This window comes from Arachis hypogaea, chromosome 15 (genome assembly GCF_003086295.3).
Source record: "Arachis hypogaea cultivar Tifrunner chromosome 15, arahy.Tifrunner.gnm2.J5K5, whole genome shotgun sequence".
Classification (NCBI taxonomy): Eukaryota; Viridiplantae; Streptophyta; class Magnoliopsida; order Fabales; family Fabaceae; genus Arachis; species Arachis hypogaea.
Window position 1 is genome coordinate 121,275,009 of NC_092050.1, and position 12,233 is coordinate 121,287,241.

The 12,233-nt window shown below is 38.0% G+C and overlaps 2 protein-coding genes across 2 annotated transcripts; both read left to right on the forward strand.

Annotated features, from left to right (window-relative positions):
• Positions 1-379: 379 nt before the first annotated feature.
• LOC140179297 (uncharacterized) lies at positions 380-1,156 on the forward strand. Its single transcript, XM_072218012.1, has one exon. It carries the CDS (start codon positions 380-382, stop codon positions 1,154-1,156), a length of 777 nt encoding a protein of 258 aa, XP_072074113.1.
• A 6,217-nt stretch (positions 1,157-7,373) lies between these two features.
• Positions 7,374-7,904, forward strand: LOC112748785 (uncharacterized protein At4g04775-like). The gene is made up of 2 exons (XM_025797027.1): positions 7,374-7,556; positions 7,635-7,904. Exons 1-2 carry the CDS (start codon positions 7,374-7,376, stop codon positions 7,902-7,904), a joined length of 453 nt encoding a protein of 150 aa, XP_025652812.1.
• The last annotated feature ends 4,329 nt before the right edge of the window (positions 7,905-12,233 follow it).

Genomic DNA, 12,233 nt, shown 5'->3' on the forward strand with positions numbered 1-12,233 from the left:
CTATTATCAATGGCAATGCAAGTTTAGAGAAGCCAGGATTGAGAACTGATTTGGCTAGTGACAAGAATATGGCCGTTCAGAATGTGGAGAAGGGTATGGTGATAGAGGTGATCATAAAGAGGGACAAAGACACCTCAACGAAGATGAGAACAGCAGTCATGAGTATGAAAGCTTGGATGAAAATGCTGGAAAACCGCAAGACATGAGAGCTAGCAAAAGAGTCTGGAGCAATGTTGCTTGATGAAGAAGAAGTCATTATGGCTATCCTCCAAGAACATAATGAAGAGATTGCTCGGAATAAAAAAGTGGCAAAACAGAAGGCTAAAGCAAGACGAAGCAGGCCAAAAAATATCAAAAAGGTGTGTAATTATAATTCAAAATGATTATCAATTCATGGAATATTAGGGGGTTAAGGGGTGACGGGAAGCTGAGAATGGTAAAAGAACTCAAGAGGAAACATAGGTTGGATATGTTAGGCTTGGTAGAGACTAAAAGACAGTTAGTGACAAGATTTGATGTATCAAAAATATGGGGGAGTGGAAGCGCGGGATGGGAATATGTAGAGTCTGATGGTGCCTCCGGTGGCCTGTTATTGATATGGGATGATGCTTTCTTTAAAATTCAAAATTGCTATAAAGGTGAGCGATGGTTCTGTGTTGAAGGGGTACTGGCAGAGAAGTCTGTTAACTGTGCATTCTTCTTGGTTTATGGGGCTCACACGAGAGATGAGAAATGTTTTGTGTGGGAGGAGCTGAGTTACATGGCTGGTTTATGTCCAGGCGCTTGTTGTTTTATGGGGGATTTTAATGAGATTGGACAAGTGGAAGAAAGGCGAGGTCTAGAAAGCTTACCTCCATCGGCACAAGACTATAACGATTGGGTACATGACATGGGTCTGGTGGACTTGCCAATTTCAGATCGTAAGTTTACATGGTTCAGAGGACAGTCATGTAGCCGCATTGACAGAGCTCTGGTTAGTTTGGAATGGATGGAGGCATTTCCGGAGACTCGTTTGAGAGGTGGGTTACGGGGGTTGTCAGACCACTGTCCCATCTTAGTGGAAGAGAAGAGACTAAGAGTTGGACCGAGGCCGTTCCGAAGTCTGGATTCGTGGTTTACTCATGAAGGGTTTCTAAGGATGGTTAAGGAGGAATAGAGAGGGCTGGGAGAGATACAATTCACCGATAAACTGAAGGCGTTGACGATTCCTTTGGGGAGATGGCACAGAGACAACTTTGGTGATATGGACAGGAAAATTTTGAAATTTGAGGAAGAGATTCAGAAGATTGATGACATGGTTAGCAATGGAAACTATGATGAGACAGTGGAAGCAAGAAGGAAGGCGTTGGTTAAGTGCTGTGAGAAATGGTATGTGAGGAAAGAATTACATTGGAAGCAAATGTCAAGGTCGAGGCTTGCAAGGGACATGGATAAAAATACGAGATACTTTCATAACTTAGCTTCGGCGAGACGGCAAAATAACAGAATTGATACACTAGCTATTAATGGAAGATTGATAAGGAATCAAGCTAGGATTAAAATTGCCATTAGGGAGTTCTACAAAGAATTATATCATCAAGAGAGGTCCCCGGAGGTGGGATTCAGAGATGGTCTGGTGGAAAGGATCAGCGAGGAGGATTCTCTTGCACTAGAGGTACTACCGTCACCTGAGGAGATCAAAGCGGCGGTGTGGGATTGTGAATCATCCAAGGCCCCAGGATGTGATGGGTACAACATGAACTTCATAAAGAAGTGTTGGAATGATATAGGATCGGACTTCACGGCAGCGGTGTTGGGTTTTTTCCAATCCTCAAGGTTACCGCCTGATGCTAATGTCACATGGGTGGCGCTGGCCCCCAAGTTTCCTGGTGCTAAGGAAATCAAAGATTTGCGTCCGATTAGCATGGTGGGGTGTGTATATAAGGTAATTTCGAAGATGCTGGTTAGGAGAATGAGAGGGGTTATGCCAGGACTAGTAGGCGAGACACAGAGTGCTTTTGTAAAGGGTCGGAAGATTCATGACGGGGCTCTAATTGCATGTGAAACGGTTCAGTGGATCAAACAACGGAAGAGGAAAGCGATCATAATAAAGTTGGACTTCCAGAAAGCATATGACAGAGTCAAGTGGAGTTTTGTAGACCTTGTATTGCAGAAGATGGGGTTTGGTCGAAGATGGAGGAGTTGGGTGATGGAGTGTATTAGCACATGCTCTATGTCAATGCTGATAAATGGTTCACCATCCAAGCCGTTCAAGATGGAAAGGGGCCTGAGACAAGGGGATCCTCTGTCCCCATTTCTCTTTGTACTTGTTGTCGATGTCCTACATAGGATGATTGGAGAAACTGTGAGAAACGGTCGCATATCACCGTTGATGGTTGGGGGAGATCAGGTTGAGCTGTCGCATCTACAGTTCGCAGATGATACTATTTTGTTCTGCCCTCCAGAGGAAGACACAATTAAGAACTACAAGAGGTTGCTTAGATGCTTCCAGTTGATGTCAGGTTTAAGCATTAACTTTGATAAATCCAGTTTGATTCCTGTTAACTGTGATGAACAGTGGATACAACGTATGTGCGGAGTATTGGGCTGTAAGCAAGCCAATCTACCTGTTAAATATCTCGGTATCATGCTAGGAGCAAACCCAAGGCTGGTGAAGACGTGGAAGCCAGTAATAGACAAAGTGGAGGAGAAGCTTAGTCTCTGGAAGGCCAAGATCCTCAATAAGGCTGGTAAGCTAGTACTTATCAAATTTGTATTAAATAGTCTACTGGTTTATTATCTGAGCCTCTACAAGATGCCAAAGGCTGTTGCAGAAAAACTGATTTCATTGCAGAGAAGATTTCTATGGAATAAAGAGGATGGAAAGGGTGGTATGGCTTTGGTTAAGTGGGAAGTGGTTCAGGCCCCTAAGAAGGTAGGTGGGTTGGGGGTTGGGGATGCTATGATAAGAAATTCAGCTCTTTTGTTTAAACGGTGGTGGAGGTTCTCTAAAGAGGAGTGCCCCCTGTGGAAGAAGGTGGTATGTTCCTGTAACAACCTCAGTCCAAATGAACCCCTATTCTCCCAGGAACTACCTACCCGAGGTGGCCGGTGGAAGGATATCTGTCAGTTACAGTTCAAGAGTCAAGAAATCCGACAAAAGATGCTTACTGGGTTGTCTATGGAGGTGGGTGATGGGAGACGAACTCGATTTTGGGAGGATGTCTGGATTGATGGAGGTTCTCTGAAAGACCGCTTTCCAAGGCTGTTCTCAGTTTCAAACCAAACAGGATCAATGATAGGGGATTTTGGGTTTTAGGATGGGTTAAAGTGGAGATAGAATTTTCAGTGGAGGAGAGAGTTATTCCAATGGGAATTGGATCTTGTTAACCAGCTTCACCTCACTCTGAGACTGGTCAAACTTGATCTTGGGAGAGAGGATAGAGTTGTATGGAAGTATGATAAACAAGGGATTTTTTCTACTAACTCATTTGTGCAGGTGTTGCAGGTGGAAATGGCTCCAGAGGATATACATAGTTACAGCTTTACTAGGACCATTTGGAAAGGCCTTGTCCCACCCAGAGTAGAATTGTTCGTCTGGTTTGTCCTGGTTGGCAGGGTGAATACGAAGGAGAGGCTGAGTCGACTTGGGATCATCCCCCAACAAGATACTTTGTGTGTTTTATGTAACAGTAATGTAGAATATATCCATCACCTATTTCTTGGCTGTAGCTTTGCTTGGCAGGTATGGTGTGCTTGGTTATCATATGTTGGAATGCATTGGGTGTGCCCAGGTACAGTAAAAGACCACTTCCTGAGTTGGACTGAGAGCTCAAGAACAAAACAGGAATGCAAGAGATGGATGGTGTGTTTATGCGCGATCATCTGGAACTTATGGTTGGAACGGAACCGCAGAATTTTTCAGAACAAAGGAAAAGGGGTTGAGGAGATTATCAACATGTGTGCGTTGAGCTACAAGGAGTGGTTAGGGGTTGACCCTTTCTGTTGTTGATGGCAATGCCGGAGATGACAAAGGGAGATCTACAACTTCATTTGTTCGGTCTATTTATTTTAGTTTTTACCTTACTCTTTCTATGCTGATTATCCCTTTGCTCCACCTGTTGTGTTGAGCTTTCGTTCAAAAAAAGGAAGAGGAAGAGTTCTAAATTATGTAGAACTTATCAGAATAAAAATATACCGAAATTTTTTAACAAATAGACATAAATTTTTTAGTTTTTACACCAAAATTTTGCTATAAAAGCACAAAAATGTCTTTTTTAATGCTGCAATTTTTTCTTCTTTTTTTCTTTAGTTTTTTCTTTCTTTTAGTTGAATGAATATAGGTTCATTGTTTTTACTCTTGTTAAGAGAGTAAAACAAGAAGAAACTTAAGAAGGTAAAACAAGAAGGAAAAGATGAATAAGAAAAAAAGAAAATGATGATGATGATGAAAAAGAAGAAGAAACAGTTGCAAGACCTAGAGTAATTTATCATGACCTAATGTAAGTAGTTATGGAATGATTAACACTTTAGTACTGCGACATCTCATTAGCAAGTTAATGTGCAGGAATAATCAGATAAATTATGTGCTTTTTAACCGGGTTGTAGATAATATTCTCTTTCACCTTGAAGAAGGAATGGTTGGACTTCTCCATTGTGTTGAGTTTTGAGTTATGCAAAATTTATTAGAATAAAAATACACCGAAACTTCTTAACAAATACACATAAATTTTAGTTTCTACACCAAAATTACTTAATGATTGCAACACGCAAATTCAGTTAAAGAATAAGCACACAAACAAGACTAAATCATGAACAAAACACATCTAAATTAATTTTGGATCAGACAACCTCATTAATATGACAAAAATTTAATAATAACAATAATAATGATAAAAATAATAAAAAGATGACGATGACGATAATGATGACAATGATAATGATACAATAATAACGATGATGATGATGATAATAATAATAATAATGATGATGATGATGGAGAAGAAGAAAAAAAAACGAATAAAAAAAAATCAAATAAAAAAAAAGAGAAGAAAATAATAAAAATAATAACAAAAAAATAATAACTGAAATGTTAGTAAAAAAATAAAAATTAAAAAAAATGTATAATTTAAAAAATAATTATAATAATTTAATTAAATTTAATTAAGTATTTAGTTTGGATATAGAATCCTATTCCATTCCAAATATTAGTTATCATCTATAATGATGGGTCAGTTAATTTAATTAGAGTATATTCCTAGCTAATGCAAATTCCAGTCACGGAATATTTCGTTAACTTATTTTAATTGTCCATTTGATTATTTTATACGGGTGAATGTTATCTAACTTTCTCTAAAATAACATGTAAGTTATTTTTTATTATAGGTTATATTGTCCTTATCTTAATCATAGTTAGATTATTTTATAATTTATTATTTGAGACTGAAAATGATACAATTTTTAAAATATCAAACTCCCACTCCCACGTTGTCGCCATCTACTTTCCTCCCACAAAATCTCTCTTTCTTCAGTGTATCATCTCTTAGTTACGTTGTTGAATTCTGTCCACCGTAACTTCGTTGTGCTTTCGGCGCGTCTTTTTGCCGTGGATTACTGCTTACCAACATAGTTAATGGTTAATTTAGTTATTAAATTTTTTCATTAAAAACATATCTTTATTTAATTACGTAATGGAACATATATTTATATATAAAATATAATATAATAAAATAAATCTATTCAAAGTATTTAAAAATATAATTAAAATTATGAACATACAAATATAATAATAAAATTTGTACTCCAAACAAATAAATATATTTTTTATCATATATATATTATTTAAAAAATAAATATATTATTAAAATTAATAATAAAAATTTAAAATGATAAAATTTAATTTTTTTACCGTATTTTTTATAGTATTTTTATTTGTTTAATTTATTAGTACTTTATTATTTAATTAATAATTAAACAAATTATTTTTATAAAAATTATTTTTTGTATTATATTAGAGAAGATACCAATATAACAGTTTAAAAAATAATATTTTAAACAAAAATATTTAATATTAAAATTTTTAAATACAAAAATAAATTGTATAAATATTTAAGAAATAAATATAAAATACATACCTAAAATAAATAAAACAGATAAAATGGGAGTACTCTTAAGAAGTAGAAAATTATTTTTGTCTATTTTATTTATTTTAGACATGTATTTCATATTTATCTCTTAAATATCTATCTATACAATTTACTTTTATATTTAAAAATTTTAATATTATCTATTTTTTATTTAAAAATTATTTTTATATTTTTTTTTAAACTGTTATATTGCTCTCTTCGTTAAGATAATACAAAAAATAATTTCTCATGAAAATAATTTGTTTAATCATTAATTAAATAATAAAATACGAATAAATTAAAAATTAAAAGAATATAAATATTATATAAAATACTTGTAAAAAAGTTAGATTTTATAATTTTAAACTTGTGTTATTAATTTTATAAATTTATTCTTTTTTAAAATAATTTATGTATGATAAAAGATATGATTACTTGTTTAGAGTATAAATTTTATTATTATATTTGTATGTTCCTGATTTTAATTATACTTTTAAGTACTCTGAATAGATTTATTTTATTATATTATATTTTACATATGAATATAGTTCTATTGTGTAATTAAATAAAGTTTTATTTTAATAAAAAAATTTAATAACTAAATTAAATATTACTGTTGTTAGTAAAGAGTGATCCACGGCAGAAAGAGGGATCAAGTGAGAGGATAGGAGATAGCGATGATGTCGACGCTGGCTACATTGAATAGGACGGCAAAGTTACTGACGACGGTAATTCAACGACGTCGTTAAAGGATGAAGAAAGAGAAATTGACTGAGAGGACCGTAGATGACGACGACATCATGCTTCTTGTCACTACGGCGACGGCGATACTTGGAAGGACCGAAACTTCCATTAACAGGAGTGGGGTGTTGATATTTTAAAAAATTATATCATTACCATTTCAAGTAATAAATTACAAAATAACCTAACTATAATTAAGATAAGAGTAAAAGACATATCGGTCCCTGACCTTTTTAAAATTGGACATTTTCGTCCCTTAAGATTTGAAAATACTCTTAACCCCCTAACCTTGTAAAATCTTGGACAATTGAACCCCTCTGTTGATCTAGGTTGGAAAACGTCACCGGAGAAGGCTGATGTGGCTAGGGGGAGTGTGAGCTGTCCGTTTAGGTTGCTGAGCTGGATGGGAAACTTAAATTTCAAGGACAGATCGATCCTTCACACACAAAACGACGTCGTCCCCTTCCCTGAGCCCTATTTGATCGAAAACCTTGGAGGAAGACATGGGTCTTGATGCTGCGATCGTCCATGATGAGTGAAGGGAGCTCTTCATGCACAAGACCTGGAGGGGGATCTTCATGCGCTGTGCCTGGACGATGTGAGCGAGATGCGATTGCGCCCAAGTGCTACTGTGGTGTCTATGCCATCATGTACAAGTCAAGAACGACTAGTAACCCTAATAGAGTGTTTTTTGGGTGTCCATTATTCAAGGTAAGTGAGCGATTTTTACAATAGTTGAGTTATTGTGTGCTGAGTGTTAATGGGTGATTCACTGAAATTTTGTTCCAGGCAAAAGAACCGTACTGCCGGTACTTTGTCTGGCTGGATGAACATTTCAAAAAAATTAGGGCCGTGGAGCCTGAAGCCTTGGGTGCGGTGGATGAAGCTGAGGGAGTAGCCGTTGTAGAACAGGTGCTTCGAAATCAGGATATTGAGGAAAAAATAGAAGAGTTGGAGAGAAAGTTGTTGTCTATTGAAGGAAAAAAATTGAGTTTGTGGCATATAACTGTGATTGGTGTAGTAGTTGTTGTTATTGCTGTATGTATGTTGAAGGGGTAAAAATGATTGATGTACATGGAATTGGTTGTAATGAAACTTGTCATTGCTAGCTTTTGAATGAAAGGTATATTAGTGGATTGATTCCATTTTTGTTTTGTATTTAGAACATCTAAACATTATTCCAAGCATTATGCAACATAGTAATTCTGGATAAATTTTAACCAAAACGTTAGAATGACAATATATCTGATTTAATCCAAAACATAGCTAAACAACATGAGTTAACTCCAAAATATGAAAATGTCTGGTTGGCATGTAAACAAGTTTGTCAAGATTACTCTGCTAAAAAGTATTGTCTAATGTCATACTAATAACTATCCCAAAAAAAAAAAAAACACACACACAGAGTTGATGCTGCTTTGTTCACTTCTTCTGAGGCTTCAGAATTCTCTTTGTGGCACTGGTAGCTGCTTTCAAGGTCTCCTTCGAGGGTCCCCTGCTGGTGTTTCTGCTTTGAGTTTGTTGTGTCTGTGGTGTTGGATTTGGTGGTGGATTTGGTGGTGGATTTGCACTTGTTGGGGGTCGAACAATTGGTTGCTTGGGTCTGAAAGTAGGTGCAGCAGCATTGGAGTCTGGTTGGTCCATTCTTGGCAGCTAGGATGGAGGTCTGAATGGAGTCTGTGCTAGAGCAGAAGGTTGGGCCATAAATGGAGCAGGAACTGGTGCAGACCCAGATGCCTCCCCAGCACTAGGTTCACTCAATTTTTCACCCTGTGATTGATTTTAATCCTATGTAACAACAAGACAGAAATGTAACCAAATGGGGTAATTAGTGCTTAACCTAACCAATGTTTATTTAGTGACTAATAATAAGTAGTATAAAATGGTCCTAAAGTATTTTTGGTGCTGGCTTACCTCCAGTTGAGGGGCTGATTGTGAAAGGGGAAGCAGCACCAGAGCTTGTGAGTTGTCAACTGTCTTCTTGGATTTTTTCTTCTTTGGTTTCCAGTTGGGGTTGCTTGGAGCTCCTTTACAAGTTTTATAGTTATGCCCTTTCTCGTTGCACTTGCTACATGTAACCTGGAAGCTTCTTTTCAGCTTGTCTCCTTGAATATGAGCCTCAGCAGGGTCCTTGTTGCGGTTGTGCACCTTTGGCCTCCCAATAGGCCATTTGATAGGTGGCGGGATAGGCCTCAGCTGCTCAGTCGCAGTCTAGAATTCTTCACTAGGAACGGGCTTGATGCAATGTGCATATGTCTTGTGAATGGACTCCATACACAACCATGGATGCACATAATCCTCAACCTGGTCATGCCTCTTTCTGATAGCAGCAATAGCATGTATGCACGGCATTCCTGCATAATCAGTAAAACTTACATGTAAACCAGCATAATTTTAGATAAGCTTTGGGGTTAAACCCTTTACCAGTCAATTGCCATGTGTTGCATGAACAGGTGTGTTTGATTAGATCCACATCCACTTTCGTCTTCTTTCTAGTGACCTCAAACCTTTTTCTTTCATTGTCTCCCACCCACTCAGCCATCCACCTACTGCTTGGTTTTATCTTCATCTGCAACCTTTTCCCCTAAACTGGTGCTAGTTTACCACTATGGTGTTCTAACATTCTAATGTGCTTGGTCATCCTCCTCATTAAGTAGCATCTAATCTCCTCACACATTGTCAAAACAGGTTTAACTCTGTATTTTACTACCTTTGCATTGAACACTTCACACATATTATTAGTCAGGTTATCCACCTTGGGTCCATGACTAAAATAGGCTTTAACCCAAGTGGTAGGTTCAAATTTTATCAAATATTCCCATGCCGCATTGTTAACCCCCTTCAGCCTATCCATTTTCTCCTTGAATTCTGGTTCAGTTGTACACCTAGCACACTCCCACACAATGTCTCTAATATGCATGTCTTTGAACCGATTAATAAAGTTTTTCCATATATGCATGACACAGTTTCTATGATGTGCCCTTGGCATTACCTCTTTTAATGCTGGTAGCAGGCCCTAGTCAAATATATTTTTGGAAAGTAATAAACACCAGCAAATAATCAGTTGCGGGCTATCTATTTTTAATAAACCCTACAACTAAACACATTATAAGCTAACTCAATTACCACCAACAAATAAACAGATTATAAGATAACTCAATAAACACCAACAACTAAGCAGATTGTGGGCTAACTCAATAAACACCAACAAATAAGCAAATTATAGGCTAATTCAATGAACACCAATTCAATAAACACATAAAGGAAAGTAAGAGTCTTACCTTTTGCTGGTCGAACATAAAGTTCCAACCGAATTGGGAGGCATCACCCAGATTTTCCTGGAGTAGTGTCAGGAACTATTTCCATGACTCCTTGGTCTCAGATCTTGCAACAGCAAAAGCCACAACATAGAACTAGTTGTTGGCATCCTGGGCCACTGCTGACAGTAACTGACCTCCATGGTATGTCTTAAGGAAGGCTCCATCTAGATGGATGAAAGGCCTACATCCACTCTTGAATCCTTGCTTACAGCCCTCGAAGCAGATATATATCTTGTCAAAGACAGGGAGGGACTAAGGGATAGGCTTCACATCAATTCTTGTTGTCGACCCAGGATTGCTCTTGAGAATCTCCATCCCATAGTCCCTGAGTTTCCATACTGTTCTTTTTCGTTTCCCACTAGCCTTTCCTTGGCTTCCTTTACTGCCCTATATACCATCTTCGGATGCATAACTAAGTTAAACTCCTCTCTGAAAAAATCAATTGCCTCATTAGTTGTCGTATGAGGTTGACTTCCCATTCTCTTTTCCACTTTCTTACTGATCCAGTGTTGATCAGCAACATTGCTACCCAGATCTCTTACGCATGTATGCTCAGACTTATAAGTCTTAATCTGGAAGCATAACAGTGTCTTGTTGTAAGATAGATGTGCCAGCCGTGGACAGCTTTCACCTCTGCAGCCAACTCTCACCCTTTCCTTATCATTTTTTATCCACAACAGTTCTCTCCCTCAGATATGAACATATCTTTGACAACCTCTTTGACGCCATCTATGGTTGTAAACTTGGTACCCACCTCAAATCTCCCCTCTCCAAACCTATACTCTTCATTAAACACTGGAAATTCATGCTTGTCTCCATCATCCTCTGAGGACACTGGTGTGTGAAGGTCCTCAGATGCATACTCATAAACTGGGTCATCATCATCTGAATCCTCCTCATTCACATAGAGCCCTATTGGAGGCCTGTCATTCGGCTGCACAGATGGGACATCTTCTTCAGCATGCATAGCAGCACCAGTTCTTTGGGGCTTGACATTAGGCACACTTCCTTTGGGCTTGGCTGTAGGCCTGGTTCTTTTGGGCTTTGCACTAGGCCCAGTTCCTTTGGGCTTGGCAGCTGGCCTGGTACCTTTGCCATCAGGCACACATGCAGTCTTTCTCCTAGCACCTCTTTTGTTCCCACTTGACTTTGCTCCTGGCCCTTCTTTGACAGTAACCATTCTTTTTGGCAGCACTTTCTCCTTTCCTTTCAGAGTTCTTCTTTTCTTCATAACATCATTCTCCTCATCATAGCTAGAAGAGTCATCATCAGAACTAGTTCCAGTGCCATTCGGAGGAGGTTTATACAACTCATCCTCCCCACTACCATTCCCATCCCCTGCTGTCGATGGTGATGACTGAAGCTCCCGCATGATACTGTCCACATCAACTGCATCATCAAATTCTTCTGGCCCCTGTTCTAGAGCAGCATCTTCTTCCACAATCTGTGGCTCATCAATAGGGTGATCGAAATAAATGTAGAACTCGTTGCTAGTTGAATTCCTCAGCTTGTTCTCTCGCATTTCATTGATTCCTGCATCTCCTCTCAGAATGTGCAGTCCAGTCTCAAGATCATTGCTGGTTGGGTCATACCAATACACGGCCCTGTATGTTGCATACCCCAGACCCTTGAATAGTGTAACCAAATTCCCAAAATTCACAAAGTCCAAATCCATCTCTAGAAATTTTTCAACCTTCCCACCAACATACTCAAGAGTGCCACTGGGTCCTCTACCAAAATGACCTCCATGGTAAAAAACAGGTACAACATATATATCAACCATCTGCATTATGCACAGATATAGCAATCACACATTAAACCCTATTTCAAGTGCCTGAGATTTTGAAATCAGTTAAATCCCTATAGAATTTTTTTCAGTCTTTTCTCCGAAACAGAGCATGCGATCATGACTAACCCCAACCCCATGCATTATATTCTACCAAATTCTGAAACAAGAACGAACAATATATTCCACTAATACTCTTACCTCTGTAGCAGACGGCAGCTTCTTGGTGGATGAATCCTGTCAAACCCTTCGCCACCCGCAACGTCCACTGAGCACACAATA

Coding starts and splice junctions, on each gene's coding strand:
- LOC112748785 (XM_025797027.1), top strand. CDS start 7,374: ATGATGAGTGAAGGGAGCTCTTCATGCACAAGACCTGGAGGGGGATCT. Junction 7,557..7,634: donor TTGGGTGTCCATTATTCAAG/GTAAGTGAGCGA, acceptor ATTTTGTTCCAG/GCAAAAGAACCGTACTGCCG.
- LOC140179297 (XM_072218012.1), top strand. CDS start 380: ATGATTATCAATTCATGGAATATTAGGGGGTTAAGGGGTGACGGGAAG.